General features: G+C 47.1%; 1 protein-coding gene across 2 annotated transcripts in view; it reads left to right on the top strand.

The window, feature by feature from the left end:
- KNTC1 (kinetochore associated 1) overlaps window positions 1–25,924 on the top strand; it is a 913,665-nt gene that overhangs the window by 419,081 nt on the left and 468,660 nt on the right. For both annotated transcript variants that reach the window (XM_078667574.1, XM_078667573.1), the window contains exons 40-41: window positions 15,027–15,131; window positions 17,569–17,697. In XM_078667574.1, the coding sequence (XP_078523700.1) occupies window positions 15,027–15,131; window positions 17,569–17,697 (234 nt within the window). The remainder of the gene's footprint in view (window positions 1–15,026; window positions 15,132–17,568; window positions 17,698–25,924) is intronic.

Below are 25,924 nucleotides of genomic sequence, written 5' to 3' on the forward strand. Positions count from 1 at the left end.
ACGGGATATTCAGCCCCACTATAAACGTTCAAACACAACATATATCCCGGAGTCTAGTGGTAAGGAACACAGATACTAAAACTGTCCAAGACTCTAATGGAATATACACAAATTGTATGGATTCCCATCAATCACCATTCCAGGTGACATGCTTCATCATCTGGGTCTCCTTAAATAGGGCTTCAACTCCACCCTAATGATGGAGGAGCCCAAGGATGTTTTAGGTGTAAATACAGACGTGAGCAAAATGTTTTATAGAGTGTATGGGAAAAGTGCAGTGCAGTTAAAGATGTGAGGTTTAAAATTGAAGCGTAATCAGACCACAATTTATTCTTGTCTGATACGATCAATGGTTAAAAACAGTGCATGAGAACAGTTTCAACAGATAGCTGTCCGTAAATAATCAATCGGTCAACATGTTTCAGCACCTGAAGGTAAATGTACACCCAGTGCTTTCATCAGGACCTATTAAGTATTGATGCTACTGCAATGGTGAAAAGTAACCATAACAACAAAAATGTGAAAAGTACCATAAAGGATATGCTGTGGAACAATACAACCTTACAGCTTGGTTCTCACAGTTCACAATCCTCGTATCTCTTGAAGGATCTATAAGAAATACAGAAAAGGTACATAAAAGAAGAAATAGAACAGTCTTGGAGGGCAGTATGTGTGTCCTATATCGAGCCTATGTAACTATAGTTGGTTATCAGGCTAGCCCTCATAGTGGGCGCTCACCCACCGAGCTTTACCTCAAAAGTATGGAGGAATTACCTCACCCCACCTGGCAATGGCTCAGGATAAAGGAGGCACCGCTCTGAAAAGGGGAACAAAGTACACCAGAATATTAATTATGTGGTGCACTGTTCACCTTAAACGTTTTCTACATAATCCAATCGTCTGATACACAGCATGAACAAATAAAACTCCAACACACACCATGTATCATGTATACTCCCCAAAGGGGGATTCATCAATTTCCTCTTAGCACTTGATGGTTAATAGTGCATTACTATGAATCGAGCATGAAACAAAATTCATGCTGAAAGTCTAAACTAACAATTCTCTAAAAAATAGAGGTGTCTCAGTAAACAGTCACCCTAGATTAAATATGGGTATGACCATAAACCATAATGGTGGAATGCCAAGCATACAGCCCTATCCTTATCATATCAGGGACTGTTAGGGACATATAGTAATGTAACCCACAGTAAACAAACAAGGGAATGCCAGAATGGCAAGCTATTCCTAATCAAGTCAATATACAAACTCCGCAAAGACAGCGCGGTACATACAAGGAACTATTCTTCCAAACCTCGGGTCATTCAAACCAAAAACAAGCTCCCTCGGTCCATAAGCCAACAACAATCGTGTAACGAGATTAAGCAGGGTAAGCGCGGGACAATCTCACAACTAAAGCCATTATCGCCGGCTCTTACCTGGCCATTGGTACCTCTGACAGTCATCCGAGCAGTCGGGGAGTTACCGACGCCGGGAGCTCGAGGAGTATTTAAAGAAAGGCCCGTTGTGTTTCCATTTCGGTCTCGGCCACCGCGTCATCGCGCACTGCGTGATTTCGCCCCTCGCAAGATCACGCTCCTGCATCATTGGATCATGGGAAATGTAGTTCCATAAGCGAACTCGCGATAACTATACAATTACAATAATGCCCCCTGAATAGAAAGTATTAAGTGAAAGAAGTGTATGCTAGAGACACTCATTACTAAAATAAAGAATTGTATTGATCACATATGTTTAAGCAGGTTTGTCAAAGGCTATATCTTATGATGGTTTTATAACGTGATTGTAAACAAACTCACAATAACATGGGCATTGCCACAAAATTGTCGAATTACCTAATGATTTACTCTTGATATTAGAAATGATTTACTCTTGATATTAGAAAATACAGGACAATATAGGTAGAATACTATTGAGTAATCCTCTACCAGTAAGAAGGTGTGTGCTTAGTGGAAAAATGCTGCTTCCATATACAAACTAGTATTTTAAATACCAAATACGGCATATAATGAATCCTCAGGAATTGCCATATAGCTAGTAGAAGCTCTATCAGTATTTACAAATATAACAGTATGTGTATAGACCGACGTTGCAACGAAATCCAACTGATGTTTCTAATCTCTCCTTGCCACGAGGCAGGCAGCAATCCCTGTACTCTCTGTTTTGGAATGACTCCGACATTCTGACAACGATCCTGATCAGGGTGATGAGTTTGCTCAGCCCTTTGCCAATGACAACTGGTATGAGGAACTACAAGATGCTAGTGGGCTTGGCACCTCCCTAGAGTCTGCCTTTTTCTCCCCTCCTTGCCTGGCCATGGAAAAATCTGCATCTTACTCCGTGGTTATGCGTATGGTGGCTGAGGTCCTTGACCTCCAGCTTCCCACTATGGAGGAGTAAACCAGTGTCCTGATGGAATTCATGCAGCGTGGCCAGACTGTCTGGGCTCTTCTCCCTTTTAATGATACCTTGATGGATATACTACTTGGGGCTTGGGCTAAACCTTGTACTGGCCCTCTGGTTAACTGTCAAATTGCTTGATGCCATCGCCCTCCTTCAAGTGACCCATTTTTTCTGTCACAATACCCCTCTCTGGGGGGTGTTGTGGTGCAAACCTCCACCAGCCAGACCAACCCCAAGAATTTCCCAGCCACTTCCTCTGAAAGGGAATCAAAGCGAGTGGAAACATTTGGGAAACGTCTCTTCTCATCTATCAGTTTGGTCATTCAGTCCATTAATGCTTCGTGCTTACAAGGCCGTTACACTCATACCCTTTGGAACTCAGTGGCGTAAGTCCTCCCCGCATTCCTTGAGACCTTCGCCCTGTTCTGTCATTCAGGATGGTTGTGATGCGGCCAAGTTCACAATTTGTTGTGGCTTGGACGCCACCGACTCAGTCGGATGGGTTATAGGCACCAGTGTTGCCATGCACTGCCACGCGTGGCTACGTTCTACTGAATTCCTCGGGTGTCGTCCATCCCTCCCTGAAGGACATGCCATTCGATGGGGCTTACTTGCTTGGGGACAAGGCTGTCCTTGAACAATTTAAACAGAGTAGGGATACTGCTTGCTCTCTAGGACTTTCTGCCTTGCCTCGCCAGCATCACTTCCAACATTCCTTTTGTGGCTTCGGCGAGGTATTACCGGCTCATGGAGGATCATCTCTCCATTTTACTGCAGAAAGTGCAAGCCCTTTTGGCCAACAGGGCTATCGATAGTGTGCCACAGCGTCAGCGGTAGGATGTATGATTGTTATTCCCGCTACTTTCTGATGCCAAGAAATATGGAGGGCTTTTACATATTCTGGCTGTGCGTCCTCTCATTTTCTTCCTTCGCACAGTGAAATGCAAAATGCTCACCCTGGCCCAGGTCTCGTCTGCCCTTGACCCTGGAGACCAGCAGGGTTCATGAAAATAATGGTGGTGGTGGCACAGCTTTGGAGGTCAGGGGTGTTAGTCTTACCCTACTTCGAAGACTGGCTGTTGAAGATATGATCGTCCCAGTTAGTTATCAACCACTTCCAGACTATGACAAACTATCTGTCATCTTTAAGATCAAGTGTGAGAAGGCCTGGCATATGCTGTCCACTTGTCTAGTGGGCACCTTGCACCAGTCCAAACGACTCTTATTGATGGTAGGTTTAAAGACAACCTTAATAGAAAGCTATCCTAGTGGTAGCTGTGGAGAGCAGACTTCAGGCTAAGTCTTAAAGGAATGTAAAGCAGCTTGTTTTACCAGTCTATAATATCATGAATGACCAAATGAAAGGAGAACCACACCAGGTATATATAAAATATATATGTATTTATTCTAAACACATCCCTCTAGTCTCTTTATGAGGCTAGAGGACAAAGTACACAAAATAAGCGTATTTAGCATACAGTAAATTAGCACAGTATACGTTTTGCCTTGGGGGCCTCACAAACCATATACTAAGAAAGAGGTATAAGTACCGCTGTGAACATATAGACAAAGCCTAGGGCCTGTAGAACCGCTGGGGCAACCAGGAACCACCCAAGGTAGGGACGCAGGAGACCCAAGGGGTACGCGTGCAGTGTCTAAACACAGCCGCGAATCACCATTGACTTCTTTGGAGAAAGTTGCGGTTAGAATTTTAAAGATTAGGGACACTTAGGAGTGGACTAGGAACAAACCCCTTCAGTACTGGACAGTCCGAGAGTCAAGACCCACGGGAGCACCGAAGTACTTGTGTTACCTCACCCAGGGAAGCCGGGTGCATAGGTGTCTTTTCGTGTTGGGTTTCGTCGGCGTTTCCTATGTAGAGCTGCAAAGTAGTGCTGCAGGCGACCAGATGAAAAGTATCCGGATGAATTCAAGGGTGGATCGAAGAACCTGAAAGCAGAGGGGACAGAGCCTGGGTCACTTGCCAGTGACCAGGGAGGCAGTAAAATGAATGCCCACCGATGTCGGGTGATGTCAGGTGCAGGAGGTGAAGCTTGACTCTTCAGCCACGAGGACCAGGAGGCTTTGACGACAACCAGGAGCTGGATTCGAGCTGTCCCACGTCGGATGTCGAGTGCTGCAGCGTCAGTATCCGGATTGTACCCAACAAGCCTTGGCAACAGCAACCCATGCAGAATGCAAAGATTGGCTTCGGAGCAGACCAGCAAGGTCTGAGGGACTCACCCTTTGAAGGGGAGTCGGGGCACGTCTGAAGCAACCAGGGAAGCCCAAGAAACAAAAGAGTTACCTTCGTGGGGACCCACCAGTCGACGGACCAGGGATCGCTAAGGGGCCTCAAACAGAAATGCTAGAAGCGGGCCCACGGAACACTCGTGGAGTGTAGGCCCACAATCTTCGGTGAAGATGGTGCTCAGGGCTTGGACTACAAGTAGCCCAATGCACAACTTCGGGAAAGCTCAGGAAGTAGATGCACTAGCGAAGGTGCACGGTGTCCAGGAGTTCCGGTCCCACGTCTCTCGTGATGACTACAGGTCTCAGCTCTGCTGAGATCTCGTGTCGGCCTCTGAGATGTCTAGAAGTCCGTTTCCTGTGTCACAGATTCTTCGGGATCCGCCGAGAGCCTTGAAAATACAGACCGGCAAGATGCTTCTTTGGTCCCTGTTTGAACAGGGGAGTCACTCCTTGACCCCAAGGGAAATCCTTCAGTCTTCTAGTCGAAATAGAATGTTGAAGTTCCAGGATATATGTTACAGAGTTTTGTCCAGGGTAATCTGAAGTCCTAGGGACTGGGTTCCTATACTTATGCTAAGTTTAGGGGTTGGACTAACTCTAAGGTCCCACCTATGGGAGGACCTGGGGAGGGGGTGGTTACATAGTAAGCAGATCCTACTGTCCTACATTAAGTATCAATGTGCTGAAGTTAAACCTCTCTGCTTTCTCAGACAGATGCTCCCTTTCCCTGATCCATTCTGGACATGGTTCTGTTCATCCCTTCTCCCAGGGGAAGAGTCTCCAGGACATTCAGACTATGATTCCGATCTTCCAGCCTTGCTCATGGATTTGAGTGATGTTGACACTATTGGAATTATGCCCTCCTGCATCCTGCTAGTGGAGCATGACCGGTGGCATATGTGGCATATGCAGACTCTGCAGTGGTATCTAAAGACCCAGTGGGAGCTCTCTGACCAGGTCCAGATCTTGGAGAAGACTCCAAAAGATCTACAGTGGTGGCTATAGGATCGTAACTGCGTCAGAGGCAGGCCCCTCTCCCTTTGCCACGCAGAACGGACAATGTTGACAGATGCATCCCTTCTGAGTTGGAATGGCCATTTGGGAGAGGTGGAAATCAGAGATTTCTGGTCTCTGGCGGAGTTCCAGCTCCATAACAACCTTCTGGGGCTGAGGGCCATCTGTTTGGCATGAAAGACTTCTGGCAATTCATCAAGGGGAGGCTGGTATAGCTGCTCCCAGGCAACACCACGGCCATGTGGCACTGCAACAAAGAAGGCGGGGTGGGGGTTATAACCCTATGCTACGAGGCCTTGCACCTCTGGAAATGGCCGGACTATCAAGTAAATTTTCCTGGTGATGAACCACCTGGCAGGAACATTAAATGCTGGGACAGACGAGCTCAGCGGTCAGTGCCTATTCTATCTGATAGAGACGTCTAGCCGCAGATTCCTCAACTTAGAAGTCCCCAGGCGTCAGACTGGTCTGGAAAACTTTTCGCAGCTGCTCCTCTGCCCACCGGGGGCGGCGCAGTACGGCTCCGCCCTGACGTCGTCCATGGACGTGACGTCAGCGGAGCCATATATGCCGCGGCGCGCCAACATCAGTTTTCTTCTTTTCTACGTCATGACGCGGATCCTGGAAACAGCAGTTCCTGGCCTAGTTTTAGGCCTTCTCGACCGGAACAGTGTGCAATGCCCTCCGTGAGGCCTGTGCGCGTCAGATGTCTGTCACTGACCCGCACCTTATTTGCATGTGGTGCCTTGGTGTGCACCACGGTTCCAAGCAATGCGGCGACTGTTAACAGATGAAGCCAAAGTCCCTTTGGGAACACCTTATGAAGCTGTTGGCCGCGCAGCTATCCGGCCCAGCTTCTTCTCTATCTCACCCTCTTCAGCGGGGGCTCATTCCCGAGGCCGCTCCCGCGACCGGCGCCCTATAAAAGGTAAGCTGAGTCACAAGCGTCCACTGAGGTCCACCGCTCGTAGGCGTGCCGCTGGCGCCCACTCCTCTCGTACGGGGTCAGCTACGGGCGCCCAGAGGGCACCTCCTCCATACCCTCTTTTTCCAGGAGTTGGAGCGATGCGCTCCCAAATGAAGGCCTACTCCCGGGCTCTTCAAGCCTACTTTGAGCCCCCCTCTGTCCCTGACGCACCTTAGGGCTCCACAGAGGCGGAGGGTGCTCTATGCGCCTTCCTGCGCGGACCGCGGGGTCGACGGCGGCGACGCAGAGCTTGGAGCTGGGTTCCACGTCGGACAAGCCCACACCCACCTCAAAGCCTGAACCCACATCTGGGGCAACGTTTCATCCGACGCACGTCGACGTTGCGTCCCTCGTGGAGGCAGTCGACGTCCGGTCGACTCCGACATGGCGCCCACCGAGACCGCCGACACCTCCATTGCCGCCAGTGTCCATCCATTCATACACACCGGTGCCGTTGCATGGGGTTGACCTTCCTCCGGATTCCACGTTTCTGTGCCCTCAGCGGGGTCGAGCGATACCGGTATCCGCTACATCCTTTTCGGATGCTGCTGATTCCCCTGGTCGGGAGCCACTGGTGCAGGTCCCTATTGTGACATGGCCTTCGGGTCGTTCCCCAGCCTCGCTTTTTATGGCGACTGGGAGAATTAGTCTCCAACGGTCTCCTACAGACGGTCTCTTGTCCCCTCTTTGAGTGACTATGGAGCTAGGAACCGCCTATGCGCGGACTATTAACCGGGCAGCTGCTATCCTCGGCTTTCAGCCTCCTGTGGCATCCCTTATTCCTGATCCCTTAAGGGCCATTGCTGGTAGGCACCGTCCTGCCCTGGGGAATCCCCTTTGCCTGTCCCACCACCCTATTGCTCAGGGCCTGGTAATTCAGGTGGTTTTTGGGTTGCAGGACTCCTCCACTTTGCCCTTGTTTCCGCCCACCCGTGAATCCAGGTGACTGGATGCATGTGGAAGACAGCTTTTTGCTTCTTCTAGCCCGGCCATCCGTGCTTTAAACACTACATGCGTGTTTGCACGTGCGTCCTCCACACTCTGGGACTCCGTGGCTAACCTTCTTCTTTCCCTTCCGGAGGAATTGCACCCGGAGTTACTCCGTCTTGTCCTTCACGGCAAGGAAATGGCTCCTTTTAAAATACGCTCCTCCCTGGATACCACAGACTCTGTGGGCTGTGCTCTTGCACGGTCGGTTGCTTTGAGCCGTCATGACTGGATGCGTGACAGTCGCTGCCCTGATAATATTCGGGAGAGCCTCCAGGACATTCCGTTTAACGGAATAGACCCTTCTCGGTCCCACGCTGACTCTGCGATCTCCAGGCTTCTGTCAGGGCTACCGTAATTCTGCCGTGCCACTGATTGATTGTCTTCTCTTCTTAGTTGCGGTCTTCCTTTACGGACCAATTTGTTTTCTGAGGCAGGTTGGTTCATCTGTATTGTGTGTATAGCGGTATGGCTTGGTTGTTTTTGTTTTTAAGTCCTCTGACTGTCTGTTTTGCCAAGAGGAACCCCTTTTTGCCAGTGGTTGACCCTTGCCCTATGTGGGGTTTTGGCTGGTGGCAGGTGTCTGCCTCTACCTTCGTACGCTCCTGTGGAGTTTTCATTGTGGGTGTCCCTCTGGGACTCATATACCTCCTTTTACTGCGTTCCGCAGGGTCTCATCGCTCTATTGTCTGTAGTGCTTAGACTCTGGGTCTAGGTCTATGCTGTGTGGTATCTACCTCGCATGGCCCTATGGTCCATTTTTTAGTGCCTGCCCCCTCTGGGTTGTTCTCCCAAGTAGGGAGTTGCCGTCGACCTCTCTGTTGTGGTTATTATGGCCTTTTGGCTTATTCCCCAGCAGTTTTCTCCACATCCCAGCTGCTTTAGTGCAGGGATTTCTTCGTTCCACTGGCATTCTTAAATGTGGCGGACTTGTGGAGCCGGTTCTCCTTTAACTCCGCTCTTCCTTGCATCTAGGACCCGTGAGTAGGTCCTAAGTACTCCCATGTTAGGCTCGTCTTTTCTTCTAAATTGTCCTGCGAGGGGACTGTTCTCTCTCTTCCGGACTGACAGCAGACGCTGCTTATAGCCTGGACAAGTTTCACTTTCTGTATAACTGTGGGTAATTTGAGCATACCCTAGTGTCTGGGTTTGGCCGGGTTTCAGCATCTTCTTGAGGCTGTTTCTGCGCCATGTTCTCCCTCATGGCTTGTGCGGCCCCTTGCCTTCTTGTTAATGGGCGCATCTTAGCTGTACTTGCTGTCTTGCTTCCTGGTGTTCCTCCTGGTCGCGGATGAGCGTCTTTCGTGCTGTGTATGTTATGTTATGTTATGTTATGTTAAAATAAGTTTATATAGCGCACGGCTACTCTACAAGAGTGTCCCGGCGCTTTCCACGGCAGCTCAGTATAAAATAACATAACAGAGAAAAACAGATACAAGAAAAACAGAAAGGCCCACCCAAAGAATACTAAAGATTAAAAAGCCAAGTCTTCAGGCTCTTCCTAAACTGAAGCAGATTGGGGGTACCGCTGTATGGACCTCCTTTCAATGCTCTCCACATGTCTGATTGGCAAGGGTCTCCGCAGTACTCTTTCTCTGTGGTACATGTGGGGGCGCTACGCATTCTCTCCACCAGACCACTTAACCAGACATTTTGGTTGGCTTTGTAGACTGCTGTATCCTGCTGTTCTTTCACATAAGATTCAGTTCTACTCACTGCGAGGTGCTGAACTCTTTTCACGCCTGTTTCCTTACTAGGTGTGTTTTTCTTCCATGTCGGCCCGTGATGGGCAGGGTCAGTATCCTGCTGCCTTCGTATCTTTACGGGAGCATGTTTAACAGTGTTTTCCTCTGTTTGAGTTCTTTAGCTGGGGATAGCGCTGGCTTCTTGTCAACACCTTGGATCCTGTGGATCCTTCATGCCTCTTTGTTTTCTTTCAAAGGTTGGCATTTTGTCAATCAGGCACAAGCGTTCTGGCTTTGTGTTTTCCTTCTCTCATCCCCTCTACATGTGGGGGTTTTCGTGTTACTCTGAATGGGTTGTGGTACCCTAGCCTCCCCTTGATTCCTGCTATCTTCAGGCCGTAGGGGTCTGGTGGTTAGCTGCGCTGTCATTTTTGTCCCCACTGTTTCGTCCTTTGGTTGACGACACTCTCTTGGTCATGTTCTTGACAATTAGGTTCTTTCTGGACCTTAGTTGGGTTTAGTCGCAGTCCCGCCTCCTCTATGGGTATGGCTTTGGTATCCATTTTAAGTTAAGGAATATGCGGCTAGACGCCTCTATCAGATGAACGAGTTACTTACCTTCGGTAAAGATGTATCTGGCAGAGACCTAGTCTAGCCGCAGATTCCTTAACGCCCACCCATTCTCCCCGACCTTCGACTACCTTTCAGGTTGGGCTTCTTGCCTTCACCTCCCTTCGAGTAGCTTTATTCCTCAGCGGGGTGACGTTTCCTCTTCACTCCAACTCACAAGGGTACATTCTGTTTCATGGCTCTGCTCTGCCCATTCTTGTGATTGGACGGTATGCTCATATGCCATGTGTCCTTTACAACTCTTACCCTGGGGTGTCTGATGTTAGTTTAATTCTTCCCTTCTATCTACTTCAACCGCTTCAGGTCTCTTGCCTCTCTTGCACTCTAGCAGTTGCAGTCTCTGACAATGCTGCATTCGACAGGTCCATTATTTGGATCTGACTTCTCCATTTGGGTGACGCTTTATGGTAGTTTGTCCTTACTCCTGGGTTCTGGACTAGTTGTCCTTCACCGTCATATATTGTGGTTGCAGCCTTTCTGCCTGCTGCTGTGATGATTTACCAAGGAGCTATGGCTCAACGGTTAGTCTTGTGCCTCTGGTGGCACAGGCTCACACAGGCCAAGGGTTCAATCCTGCCTATGCTTTGCATCTTCTTCTGCCTCCGGGGGAGGTTTTGGACTTAACAATTGAGGCCTCCCCCCCCAAAGTGGTGCTCTGTTCTTTTCCCTCCCTCAGTTTACAATTTACGGTGCCTGACACTGTCTTTCTATGGTGATGCTTTTTCGCCATACCTTGTTTTTTCTTTTTCTGCACACTGTTCCCATATTTTCAGTTTTTGGTGGTGGCTTCGCGTTCTGACGCGGAAAAGTCTTTTGACAAAAACTGATGTTGACACGCCGAGGCGGGGCATATATGGCTCCGCTGACGTCACGTCCATGACCGACGTCAGGGCGGAGCCGTACGGCGCCACCCCTCGGCGTGCAGAGGTGCTGCTGCGCAAAGTTTTCCGGACCAGTTTGACGCCTGGGAATATTCTAAGTTAAGGAATCTGCGGCTAGACTATGTCTCTACCAGATACATCGTTACCGTAGATAAGTAACTTATTCATCAGGAGTGGCCTCTACATCAGGAGGTTGTGCAAGGTCTTTTTCAGGAATAGGGAGAACCTTGACTCGATTGCTTTGCCACCTCCGAGAACGCTCAATGCCAGCACTTCTGCTCTTTGGCCTTTCCAAGACGTCACTTTCTCAGAGATGTGTTCTGCCTCGTGTAGTATTTGGGACTCATGTATGCCTTTCCGCCTGTACCACTTATGCACTACGTTCTGAAGAAGATCAGGACTGACTGGGCCCAAGTCATCCTAGTGGCTCCAGACTGGTCAGATTCTCCACCCTAGCATTTGCAGCCTTCACCTTCATGTGTGGAGATTGAGTTGCGACAGCTGAACACCTTTGACGTTCCTGCGAAGATGTTGATGTCATCTTGGAAGCCAGCCATCCCTCAATGAAAACTATATACGCCTGTCGTCGGGACAAATTGTAGTTTAATGCGGCACTTGCCAGATTGACCATCTTCAAGCCAAACTGTCCTATGTTTCATTGTTTGTTCTGTCTCTCGCCCAGCAAGGCCTTGCTATGGGTACAGGTAAAGGTTAATCTTTTGGCCCTCTCGGCCTTCGTATGGTTGCCTGATCAGTCCTCGTATTTAAATCACCTATTGTGATATGCGTTTTTAAAGCGCTGCAGCATGTGTTTCCCCCTTCTTTTGTGAGGTCCCAATGAGAACTCAACCTCCTCTTTACTTCTCTAATGTGTGTGCTAAGGGGTGCACTCCTATTTCCTATACCTATTCCTTTTCAAATGAGAATATCTTCAAGATAATCGTGGTGCTGCACCACTACGTGTGCTGTCGACACATGGTACATATACTAGCAACATATAACAAGTACACTGACTTGGATGCTGTGTGCGCTTTTGACTTTAAACCAAATTTTAAAATGTGTTAATCACAATATAGAACACAGTCTACTTTTTACTTAATTCTAAAGCATTTATTTATTAATTTAGTACTGTTGTTTCATTGCGTTTGGTACCATAGTGCTAGTACCTCATACTTATTCTAAAGAACAAAATCTTCATATCAAAAATTACTTTGATAAATAATTTAACATAAGTGTAAACTCATAACATTTTATGCACTACACAAAAAATGTATGCCCTGTTCATTTTCATGCCCGATGCATTTCGGGACAGCAAGGTTCTTTCCTCAGGGGCATATCTGAAAACCCAAACAAAATATACTTGTTTAAATAATTATAGAATACATGGAGTTTCTCAAATAACCAAAAACCCTTTGTGTACTTAACCCTTTAAGTGTGCCCGTCGGCCAACGGCCGTCCTGAGCACTACCTCAGTAGTGCTGCGCACGTCCGTTGGCTGACGTGGCCCCGCCCACTCAGTGGAACACCCCGCACCATGGCAGAATTGCTGCCGCGGTTAATGTTCATGTGAAACATTATTATTTTTCACGCCACTTCATAGTACATGCTTCACCTGATCAATGCAAGCCTGCAAGTATGAACATTTGAGTTATGAGTTTGATATTCATGCACAATACCGATCATGCCTTTGTGACCATAGTTAATCTAGCATTATTTAAATTCACCAAGTGTTTGCCACTCTGTAGAGGATCCGTGATAATTTTGATGGCAAACAATATAAAACCATCTATAACCAAAATGCCAAAATGTAAAAGGACATTGCTGAAAGAGTACCTTTCATGCAACAGATTTGTCCAAAAAAAACGAGCCACAGTAAACGTTCTCATGCTCACCTCCACACTTGAAGTATGTTCCAAGTAGTAGTTTGCCTCGTATATAGTCAATTTCTGTCTCTGCATTCAAACAACCTACGTTTAAACAGAATCCACACAGTTCACACACGCCTGTGAGTAAAAGTAAAAACCTCAATAAGACCTGCAAACTGTTTGCTTACCAATATTAGAGGTGTTCAATCTACCCGAGCCGATTCTCCTCTGACCGGCGAAGTATCTTGTGTGCCTTGTAACGTGTAAAAGTAAGCCTGCGGTGTAAGCAATGAAGACTCACTATCTCAGTCTGCTTTGCCGAGTGCCTGTCCTGTTGACGCCGCCATATTGAAGTGTAAAACTCTGAATAGGCTATCAAGTATCCCAAATGCAAGACCCCTCAAGGGGGCTGTGTACAAAACGCTTAGAGCACATGAAGGCGATCTATCAAAAAACAAATGAACTAAACTACACAAACTACAGACCTTGTGAAACTGACTGTTGTTAATATCTTACAGCCAGATTCATCAACGGAAAATCGGCTTGCTAAGGGCCAGATTCTGAGAATCTGGCCCTTTGCAAGCGCAATTTTTGCATTTGGGATTCATCATTCCAAATGCAAAAATCGGTAATTGCGAAATCGCTCAATTCATGAACCATTTTAGAATTGCGAAATCGCAATTTTTGGCCGCTATTTACAGCGAAGTCTGACTTCGTGGTAAATAGCGCAAACTTAGAAAAATGCACTTTAGTGTATCATATTTTCAAGTTAATTTCTTGTCAGTCCAAATTACAAATATATCGTCATTGAACCTGCGTACAAAGCTATATTTGTTTTCCACCTGTAGTTACTCACAATATGATGTTCTTCAAACTGTGCCATAAAAATGTTGGTATATGCAGGTGCCCCGAAAAACCCAATCAATGTTCCCGTGAGTTGAGCATAAAAGTTTTCTTGCCATGAAAAGTAGCTGGGGTGTAGGCAAAAATACAGTATCTCCAGTAAAAACACCTTTTCTGCCTTGTGATTGTAACAGTGCCCATTCCACTAATTGCAGTCCTGCCTCATGAGGGATAGATGTGTATAACACTGTGACATCTATAGTACATAGTAGCCAGTGGTCTTGTACTGATGGTTCTATTCTCTGAAGCATCTGCAAGAAGTCTGTGGTACCCCTGATATAGGAATCAAAATTTTGGACAAATTGTTGGAAGAAATTATCCAGATACCTTCCTAATGGGTCGATTAATGATCGGATGCCGAAACTATAGGTTGGAATGGGGGTGTACCTCCGCTCTTTGTGTATTTTTGGGATCATCTACAGTTTGTGTCTATGTGGGTTGCTCGTAGTTAAATATAGTCTGGTCTTTTCATCAATCCATCCCATGTCCTCTGTAAAATCTTGTTCAAGATCCCCATGAGTTGTGTTGTAGGGTCACAATCCAATATGTATGTGCTTTCAGCCATCACATGTTGGTTGACTTTAGTATGATCCCCTCCATACATTCATCATGCACTATTGTCTGGACAGCCAGATCTGCCAAGAGAGGCAATTTGCCCCCCTGATCTTGCAGGACTTTCTGGTTTGCGTCCATAACTGCTCTCCTCCCATTAGGTACTGCTCTGGTATCTATTCAAAAGGTGATGAATGTGCAGATAGAAGTATCTATCAGACTAACAAGTTACTTACCTTTGGTAACGCTCTTTCTGGTAAAGACTCTATCTAGCTGCAGATTCCTCACTGATCCTCCTGTCCTCCCCGTTCTGTGATTAGACTGTATTCATTAATAAGATCCTAAGGTAATGAGTTTGCTCACAGGTCACAACAATTTGCTATTAGACCTCTGCATCTAAGGGCGCGTACATCTTCGAAAGCAACTGATGTCAGTTCATGGGAGTAGTGCCAATATAAGCTTTGCTCGTCATTTATAGAGAGGAACAGACTCTGTGTGGAGCCGCATAGCTCCACCTACCCGCGCGCAGAGGTACTGCCTAAAAAATTACCAGATGCAGTCAGAAGCCTGGGGAATATTCAGAAGGTGAGCAATCTGTGGTTAGATGGAGTCCACATATCATGTAGAGCTTCAAAATGTTTAAATAATAAGTGTTGAAAGAAGTGGTTAGTTAAAATGAATGTCATTTAAGATCTGTCATTGAAAAGATTGTTCTCTTGTCTATGGTAGTGTGTCCTGCATTTTGTAGATTGTTGACTCCTAAAGTTATCCTTGGTAATTTAAATGTGGTTTTTCTGTTATGTTCATACCATTTACATGTTTTTCACTTGTTCACCATTTATATAAATATCTTGGTTTGTTTCAGCTCCATGATGAGAAAGCAATCGACGAGTGCAAGATGACTGTACGTGCGATGAGTGAAAAAACTGTATCTGTTATTAAGGATACAGCCATGGCTTTATTGCACAAGGTAAGATGATCATGCACAACTGCTCCATCATCTGCAGATCTTAAAAAGGCCACAGATGTGGATGAAACATGAATGTGTGTGTCTGTGGGGCTCTTGAGTAATTGCATACCACAGCTTTTACAATAATAAAGTCATTTTTGTATTTTTATATCGTCTTGGCTGAGGAGCAATTTATCATAGAGGTGCCTGTCAAAGCAACAGTTGGGACATTTGCTGGTGACGGGTGGATGCCTTTGGCAGTGATACTTGTGGATTCATATCTTCCACAAATCCTAAAATGTTTCGCCTTTTTCAGTTGCATCACGTCTGTGCACCAAGATCGCTTAGTATATTCAGACGGGCTTTGGGTCATTTATATTAGTATTTGTTCTTAGTGTACTAGTATTCTATATATATTTAGTATTAAGCATGTAGAACAGAGACAAACAGATATTTATCCTACCTACTGGTGCTAATAACTGAATTATGGAGGAGAGAGCTAGTGCAGATCCATCCCAAATCTCCATTATTTTTTCAAAATATTTAAATTTGCTTTCTTGGGGACGACAGAAGTGTTATGCCAAATACCCACCATTTTTTTGGATATTTCTAGCAAATTCCTCACCTTCTGAATTTTTCAAGGTGCCAAACTGTATCCGAACCTTTCCATAGCAATTGCTCCAGCGCACAGGTAGGTGGTGCTATTGGACTCTGTGGTGACCTCACACTTCCTCCGCCTCCAGAAATCATGGTGCAGAGCCAATTTAGGTGCCACCCATGCATTAATTTTTCTGCTCCTTTCTTTTCACACCATGCTGATCTGAAGCCCTGCTCCCAACTTTTCATCGACCCCCAAATCCTGTCTTAACAGACAAGCAACCAACATGTGAGAATGCAACAGGCAAGCCAGTGTGTAGTCACTGATACTGTGCCAGGGGGCACTTCATCACCGGAAATGGCTGGACATTTTCTGGTTATTATAACTGACACCATAAACAATCAGAGAATTAGGGTCAAAGGGATATTTTAAAGACCTGCCACAGTTCTATTCCCCAAATCTTGTACATCAACTACACACTAAACCGGGGGGGGGGGGGAAAGGGGGTCTCAACAAAAAATTACACTAAATGTCATTAGGGAAAATACAAAGAAAGTGGAGAAAAGGAGTCTTGTAAAAACAGAAAAAGAGACAGGACCCTTAAGCAGAGTTTTGGATTCCCATCAACTATCTAGGTGATCAGTATTATCACCTGGTCATCCTCCCATATATCCAATATACCTCTTGATCATAGAGGCTATCTTCTTGAGAAAAACTCTCTTTGCTGGGTCAAGGTGGGAGAGGATTCACCAGTTGGGCTCAAACTGTTCTTGGGTTCAACGCATTGTGCACAAAAGCTTCAGACAATGTAGAACGCCACAGCAAAACTCATACTCTACTTTCCCGACCAACCCACACCACACCCCACCTCAGGAAGCTCCACTGGCTCCCTGTATAGAAGAGATGGCAATTCAAGCTGCTGACCCACGCACACACGGCTCTACACATCCAAGGAACCACCTGCTTTAACCACCTCCTGAACTTCCATCACCCATCGAGAAGATTACGCTCTGCCTCACTTTCACTTGCCCATACTCCCCGCAGCTACTGAAGCAGAAATGTAGGACGCTCCTTCTCCTACATTGCAGCAAAGACCCGAAACCCCTTCCCCACGTGCCTCCGAACAATCCCCTCACTTCAGGAATTCCAAATGACCCTCAAGACCTGGCTGTTGGAATAAGCCTCTGGGGCCTGCAGGCGCCTGGATTTCCGATCAGGCTTTTTATAAATCCTGATTGATTGAAAAGCGCATCAGTTTTACTGGTGTTACGGGTAAGGTGGTCAAGAAGAAAACCCTGTTCAGAGATCATTCTGTGCATGAAAAAGGCTACGCCCTAGCCAAGAACCTGTTTGCTTTCTGGGAAGCGTATGCTCAAACTTACCACTTCTGATATTCTAAAACATGTTAACTTATTTTGTAATGTATGGCTTAATTGAAACCCTCCTCATAAATAGTGGATTTTAAGTCCAGTTAGTGAGTGCTATTATGCCAAAACAAATGTTGCTTTTCACTGCTGCTACTTTAATGGAAGCAGTCTTCCTCAGTCTTACCACCACCTTGTCTGGGTCTCCAGATATCCTAGTAAAACAATCTGGTGGTGTATGATGCTCTGGTGTTTTCTATGCCTTCCTGTCTTCAATCTGCGAATAATCGAGGAAGGCAAAGTAACATGGATGGCAATCAGCCACAGCCAGATGGCATTTGCACTGTTAGAAGCTCTATCATTTTTGTCAGGCACTGAAAGTGAAAAAGTTAACAAGTAGAGCTAAGCTGAAGGTTAATGAAATACAATAATTCTTTCTGTGTTTTTATTCAGTGGCTCTGGCCACATAATACACTACATGCTTTGTTACTTGTAGGTGTTTAACTGTCGTGTGGTGGATCAAGAGCTGGCATTAGATTACTGCACCCTTCTCCCTAGAAAAGATGTGTTTGAAAAGCTGTGGGAAGTGATTAATAACACCTGGCACAATTATAACAAAATTCTGGTAAGTAAAGCATCATTTTTCTAGTCTTTAGATTTTTTTAATTAACTTTCTGGTTGGGGCTGCGTTGTTTGAGTATTACTTTGATATCATGCAGTGCCTTAATGTTGAGATATTATTTGATCTACTGGTTTTGTGTGGGTTGTGAATTAACATGGCACATGGGACTCCGTGTTGAGATTGTAGGAGAGTAAGATCTGCTTACTATGGTTACCCCCACGTTTTGCTGTGCTTCACTGATTTATCGAATTTAGTCTGGCTGGGGCCCTGCTGACCAGGACCCCAGCCTAACTGTTCTCTCTCTACATTGATTGCATGTACATTAGGTACACTCCAGATTGGTTACTGGGTTACCCTTTGAGTCCCTAGTACATGGTACCTTAGGTACCAAGGGCATAGGTACCTCAGAAGCCTACCAGGGGCTGAAGCATGTATTATGCCACCCCTGGGAAGCCTTGCACAAATGGCACCACAGGTCTGCTACTGCAGCCTGGGTAAGGTGGTACTTGTACCCCTTACTTAGATATAGTATACCTATATCTACCTATATATACAGACACATGTAAACCTATAAGTCACTCCTATGGCAGGCCTTGACAATCCTGAAAGCAGAGTGCTTGGTTTTGACAGCGGGGTAGCATTCCACCCTTCTAGAGGGAGAAGAAATGTACACACTGGTCTAACCGGTAAAAGTTAAACAGAGCCCCAGCATCACAAAATGGATGCTGCTGCCACAGACACGAGTCTGACCTCCTGCTGCTGGACGAAACTCCGGCAGGGGAGGCCTGGACAATAGGTTTCCTGCCCAGGGAGGTGTAACCACCTCCCCAGACAGGCTTTAGTGTATTGGAGCAGGGTGGGTGCATTCAGGGAATTCTTTTCAATCTTAATCTTTATTTCGGCCATACGGCCATCAAAGATACACAACAACATAAAACATATACACCATAAAACATCATCAATAGCAATAATACATATTTGTACATTATAAAATCGTTCATATCTGTGAGTAAAAACTATCAGGGTTACATTTAAAAAACTTGGGGCTAACTCGGGGACCGTGACTTCAGCAAACTAGTACGCATATGCCAGACATTAGTGAGAAATTTAGCTAATGCAAACACAATTGGACTCGAAAGATCAGTTTTTAAAATTCTGTACATTGGGAGATACTCTCTACCACCAAGATTTCTAATAAGTGGGAGAAGCCAGTATTTCCTCGCTTTCGAGTACGTGGGGCAGAACAAAACTACATGGAGATCACTTTCCTCAGCGTAAGAGCATGTTGGACACTGCTTGGAGGAGGGCGGGTTTGTCCAGGAACTGGTGAAAGCCCGCAGGGGCAAGGTGCCGTATCTCCATTGCAGAAACAGCTTCCTGGCCAACACCGGGGACATGGCGTCCAACACCCTTTCCATCCTGTACATATCTTTACCTAACGTAAACACAGAGGTCAGTGATCCCTCTCGCTGATTTTCTATGACCAAGGACAGTTTATAAGCGTAATAGGCATCAACCAAACTTCTGCGTGAGATATTTAGTGAGGCATCCGCAGGATCGGACCAAAGATCAGGAAACCCCAGTACCATACATAGGTTGTGAATATGTTTTAACCAGGGAATCTGTGACGCTTTCGGGTGGGATAGCAGCTCCCTTAATTCAGCCCTGTAGGCAGAGAGTGCTTCACTACTCCACAGTCTTCGCCAGAAGACTATGGGTCTGAGTCCTAATTCATCGGCTATTGGTCTCAATCCCAGATCTAACCTCAGGGGAAGGAGCGGGGTGCTTGGCGGGAGTGCGGTTATCTGTTTGATAAAATTATTCTCGGTTACCGACAGACTGCAAGATGGTGTATGTCCCCACAGTTCCGCCCCATACATTGAGGCGCCCCTGGCCTGCGCCTTGTAGATCTGGATGAGCGGACCCAGGGGCCGATAAGTCGAATTTTTCAGCATCCGCGCAATGCCCCCAGTAGTCTGTACTAGTTTGAGGTTGGCCTTGGTCCGATGTGCCCCCCACGACATGGACTCATTCAGGGTTACACCTAGGTAGTCGAAGGTGGAGACTCTCTCCAACCGTGCCTCTCCCAGTAGTGGATTCGGGCGCAATTTTTTACTTGGATTCAGGACCATGAATTTTGTTTTTCCAGCATTAATTTCTAGGCCCTTATCCATACAAAAGGCCACGAAAGAATCAAGGATCCTCTGGATCCCCATCGGGGTTTTGGACAGCAGCAGGGTGTCATCTGCAAACATGATTGCAGGCACCCTGCTGCCGTTCAATTTTGGAGCGTCAGAGTCTTCAATACCATTTAAGTGGGCGATTACCCCGTTGACAAAGAGGCAGAACAGGGTCGGTGCAAGCACACAGCCCTGCCTAACCCCCCTGTCAAAGGGAAATCTGTCCGTCAGTTCCCCCGACTTTCCACACCGCACCCTGGCGTAGTTGTTGAGATGTAACCTCTGTAAGATTATTAGAATGTCCGCAGGTACGCCCATCTCGGACAGGACATTCCAGAGTTTACCTCTGGGCACCAGATCAAAGGCGGCTCTTAAATCCACAAATATTGTGTATAAGCTGCCTTCATCATAAACCACTGTCCTCCAGTAAATAATGTTAAGTCGGAAGACCTGGTCCACCGTTGATACTCCCTTCCTAAATCCAGCCTGGTAGGGGCTAAGGACTCCCGTTTCTTCTGCCCAGTCCTGGAGCCGATTAAGCAGTACCCTCCCAAGGAGCTTCTGAGGTACATCAATCAGACTAATTGGTCTGTAATTGGCTGGGAGCAGGGGCGAGCCCTTCTTAAATATGGGGACCACCTCCGCCCCCAGCCAAGTACTTGGGACTTCCATGCCGCTTAAAACTCCATTAAACAAAGCAGCTAGATATGGGGCCCAGACATCTGGTTCCTGCTTGAAAAGATCTCCAGGCAGGCCATCCAGTCCTGGTGCCTTGCCTGAGGCCAATCCAGCTATTGCTGCCCTAACCTCTCCCACTGTTATTGGTTCCCCCTCATATGCCGCCTGGGCACTGCAAGTATCACCCATGCTATCTCCCCCCAACGAGCTATAAAGGGTTTGAAAATGAGCCTGCCAAACCCCAGCTGCGATGTTGGGCTCAATAGCTGAAAGGAGATTCCCCGACCCCCCCATTCACTATTCTCCAAAACATTCTGTGGTCTCCCATTGCAAGGGACTTGTTAAGCTCCTCCCATTGGCTTTCCTCCCATTCACTTTTAGCATGGGCAAGTACTGTTTTATATGCCCGTCTGCTTACTCTTACCGTCTCCCCACCTGAGCCCTCCTTGATATTCCTTAGAAGTTCTTGTTTTGCTTTTTTACAGGCTGCATTGTACCACGCGGTTTTTCGCGTTTGCCCCCTCGTTGCATTATGTGCATCACTAAACAGGATGGAGGTCATACCCTTTATAAGATCTTCATGGGCCTGGTATAATTTACCAAGTATTTCAGTATTGCCCCTCTCTATATCCAAGCCTCCTACACACTCTAGGGTGGGGATTAGTCCAGCATACAGCTTCTGGAGTTTCTCCTGGCTTGCAACTATTTTTTCCCACCTGATCCTTTTTTTGTTATTAGCCAATAGCAGCTCAGGTAGGTTTCCCTCACTCATTATTGTGGGTTGTTGAACGCCAGGGTGTATGAAATCCAGCTCTAGGGCGTTGTGATCACTTTCCAACCGTTCGGTAACCCTAAAATCCCTAATGGTAGACCAGTTGGTTATCTGTACCAGAACATAGTCCAAGCGGGATTTACTACCCGCTCTGTTAAAAGTTGTTCTACTAGGTACATCTGACATAATTCGCCCATTACAGGCTCTAATTCCAAACTTTAGAGTTAGGGCTGTGATCTGCAACGCAACGGGAGTCCAAGCCTTCAGGGGAGGAGCTTCTACCAATGGTACTGACCACCTGGCTTCTTCTTCCATCTGGAAGCCTTCTAAGAGGCCAGGCAGTGGCTCAAATTGGGAATTTAGGTCCCCCCCTACTATATAGGGTAGGTCTCCCGGTATTTCAACTAAGTAGGTTGCGAGCTCATCAATCGTAGGTGACTCCCTGGCCACTCCCACTGGCCTAGAATAGATGTTAATTAAGGCAAGTTTTGCTTGATTCGGCCAGGATAGTAGGACCACAAGGATATCATCGGATGGTACCAATAAGCGTGAAGCCTCACAGCCTAGGTGGGAAGCTACCCATGTTGTTAATCCACCAGAAGGACGGCCTTTGCCCCCCCACCTGGCCGGAATAGAAAAGGACTGGTATCCCTGATGGGTATATTCCTCCCTGGCCCAGGTCTCCTGAAACATACAAACATCCCCTGTCTCAATATATGCAACCCAGTCTGGGGTGGACAGCTTGTTGACAAGTCCAGCAACATTCCAGCAGATAAGTCTCAGGTGCTCCGTGACAGAAGTTACGGGAAGGGGAATATCAGATTGAGCCGGCTCAGTTGGATCGTAGTTTGTTACATCGGGTGCGATTTCTGTAGTGGCTCCAACTTGCTCAGGATAAACGCTAGGGCCATTTTCCGGAGACTTTAGTTCCGGAGCTATGTTAGTAGACAGTCAATCAACCCCTTCCAACCCCCCCAAACAATTAAACCGGTTATAATGGAAAAAGGGAGTATCCGGCAGTTGGTTAACTGGATGTACGAAATTTTCCCGGTATCTGGGTCTCCGCTCTACCCTTGTCCAGTTGCCTTGTACTGGCTCATGGTACATACTGGTGGGGGGAAAGAAGAAAGAGACCGGCAGGGACTGTATAGTGGAGTCCAGTGATCTATTTGTCCCTGCACAAATATGTAGAACTGTGCCTGGGTCGCGAAAGGACACCAAGATACAATCCCCCATTATTGTTTTCCTCGTCCTCCCCAGCCAAGGTACCCTTCTAACCATGGTGATCTCATTATTAAAATGAGGAGGTAAGGGCCTGTTCCAGTTAAGCCACTTGATGACTATTGGCTTCTGGGGGCAAATCCGGTCTCCGGATTCTGGGTGCAAGCCTACCTACCTGAGAGGGGGTAGAACTAACATTTGGTTGGGTTCTTTGGGTTGTGCCAAGGGATAGACCATGTGCGGCTGCTGTTGCTAGCTCAAGAGGGACAGTATTTGGGCTGCTCAATGGGGGTGGTACATGAATAGACATAAGTGGTTGCAAGGGGGCCGCTACGGGAGTGTCGTGCTTTTGGCCCACATTGAAGTGGGATGTTTGTGAACGGGGAGGGAACTCTGCAGAGGGATTTGGCCCAGCTTTGTTCTGTTTGCTAGTCGCAGCATTTAGACTAACTAGGGTAGCTTCTAATGTAGTAAGCCTGGTCTCTATTTTTTTTAGACTCTCACTGATAGGGGTCAGAAGTGATTTTAGTAAATTTCTATGCTCCCGAGAGTTACAGCAGGAGATGACATGTTAGATGGAGTGATCCCTATGTCACTGCTAGCAACGAGAATAGGTGTATTGTTACTCTTGGGGGGAGGAACTACTTGTACATTCATTCGGAGCCTATCGGGAGTAGATCGGCTTATGATTTTTCCCAAAATCAGAGTGGGGGGTTTTGTTTTTTCCCGGCCCGCCCCTTGTCTTTCTTCTACGTTTATTGGGTGGGGGGCCGTGTATCTCCACCACCACGGACTGCTTGGGCTTAGTTTTCTTAGTTTTAGCTACCGGAGATGCTAGAGTAATCAAATCAACCATTATATTACTATCAGATGGTGGTGGGGTAACTTCCATAGACTGGTCAAGAAGTGTATCGGGATTACAAATAGTATTCCGTAAGAGTATAGGGACGCCCTCTTGGCTTGGTATGAGCGGATTGCCCCGACAAGGACTTTCCTCTTGCGAGATAGGGTAGGGGATTATTTCGCTAATAGGTCGATTTTTCATGGACTCAATGGAGCGACGGCGTTCGCCCCTACGCTTCTCTAGGGAGCTTTCTTTTCCCCCTTCCCCCTTCGCTGGTTTAAAAAAATTATCCAGGGGCCCATTAATACTACCCCCTGCCTTTGATGGAGTTTCTCCTTGGACCGTTGTAGACATATCTGGGTCCTGTAGCACAGTTCAGCTGGGATCGGGGAGTTAAGGCGAATGAGAGTAGGCCCAGCCCGGCCTCCTTCGGCCCCGGACGGCCACAGACGGTCCCGCCCTTGTCCCTGTTCTTTTCAGACAGTGCCTGGGGCACACAAGGTGTCCCCTTGTATACCCCAGTCCAAACTAGTTGTTGGGGCACTCAGTCCCAGCTCTGGCGCGAAATTGTACAAAGGGGAAGGGGTGTAACCACCCCCTCCCCAGGTCCTTCCATAGGTGGGACTTTAGACTTAGTCCAACCCCTACACTTAGTATAAGTATAGGAACCCAGTCCCTAGGACTTCAGATTACCCTGGACGAAACTCTGCAACATATATCTTGGACCTTCGACATTCTATATCGACTAGAAGACTGAAGAAATCTCCCTTGGGGTCAAGGAGTGACTCCTCTGTTCAAACAGGCACCCAAGAAGCATCTTGCCGGTCTGCAATTTCGAGGCTCCCGCCGGATCCCGAAGAATCTGCGACACAGGGCCCAGACTTCCAGACATCTCCGAGGCCGACACGAGATCTCAGCAAAGCTGAGACCTGTAGCCATCACGAAAGACGTGAGACCGGAACTCCTGGACATCCAGCACATTTTCTAGTGCATCGACTTCCCGAGCTTTCCCGAAGTTATGCATTGGGCTACTTGTAGTCCAAGCCCTGAGCACCTTTTGCACCGAAGTTGGTGGGCCTACGCTCCACGAGTGTTCCGTGTGCCTGCTTCCTGCATTTCTGCTCGAGGTCCCTTCGTGATCCCTGGTCCATCGACTGGTGGTCCCCACAAAGGACAATCTTTTGTTTCTTGGGCTTTCCTGGTTGCTCCAGTCGTGCCCTGACTCCCCTCCAGAGGGTGAGTCCCTCAGACCTTGCTGGTCTGCCCCGAAGCCAATCTTTGCATCTTGCGTGGGTTGCTGTTGCCGAGGCTCGTTGGGTCCAATCCTGATACCAACGCTGCAGCAATCGACATCCGACATGGGACAACTCGAATCCAGCTCCTGGTTGTCGTCGACGCCTCCTGGACCTCGTGGCTGAAGAGTCAAGCTTCACCTGCATCACCTGAAATCACCCGAAATCGGCTGGCATCTTCTTGTCTCCTTCCTGGTCACTGGCAAGTGACCCAGACTCTGTCCCTTCTGCTTTCAGGTTCTTCAGATCTTCGATCCACCCTTGGATCCATCTGGACACTTTTCATCTGGTCGCCTGCAGCACTTCTTTGCAGCTCTCCATAAGAAACGACGATGAAACCCGACACAAAAACACACCTATGCACCCGGCTTCCCTTTGTGAGGTAACACGAGTACTTCGGTGCTCCCATGGGTCTTGACTCTCGAACTGTCCAGTACTGAAGGGGTTTGTTCCTAGTCCACTCCTAAGTCTCCTTATCCTTTAAAAATCTAATTGCGACTTTCTACATAGAAGTCAATGGTGATTCGCGGCTGTGTTTAGACACTGCACGCTTCCCCCCAAGGGTCTCCTCCGTCTGTACTTTGGGTGGTTCCTGGTTGCCCCAGCGGTTCTACAGGCCCTAGGCCTTGTCGCTATGTTCACAGCGGTAATTATCCAACTTTCTTAGTATATGGTTTGTGAGGCCCGTAGGGCAAAACGTATACTGTGCTAATTTACTGTGGCTCCTTACGTTTTCTGTAAGTACTTTTGCCTCTAGCCTCATAAAGAGACTAGAGGGGTGTGTTTAGAATAAATACATATGTTTTATATATATACCTGGTTTGGTTCTCTTTTCATTTGGTCATTCGTGAGATTATAGACTGGTAAAACAAGCTGCTTTACATTCCTTCAAGACTTAGCCTGACGGCTGCTCTCCACATCTACCACTTGGATTTCTATAAAGGTTGTCTTAAATCTACCATCAATAAGGGTCGTTTAGACTAGTGCAAGGTGCCCACTAGAATAGTGGATAGCATATGCCAGGCCAACTTCTCACAGATGTTGTCGATGACTAGGAGCATACCTTAGTGCACAAGGTTGGCTTCATTTTCATGTATTTGACGTAGTTTACTGTGAGTGTGTTCGGTTCTTGATGCATTGTTTACAGTGTGAAGTATAGGGAGATTCTGATATCCATTATGAAGTTAAATATAATGAATAATCTTGTCCTTGCCACCAGTTTCCCAATAACTCCTCCGAAAAC

This window comes from Lissotriton helveticus, chromosome 11 (genome assembly GCF_964261635.1).
Source record: "Lissotriton helveticus chromosome 11, aLisHel1.1, whole genome shotgun sequence".
NCBI lineage: Eukaryota > Metazoa > Chordata > Amphibia > Caudata > Salamandridae > Lissotriton > Lissotriton helveticus.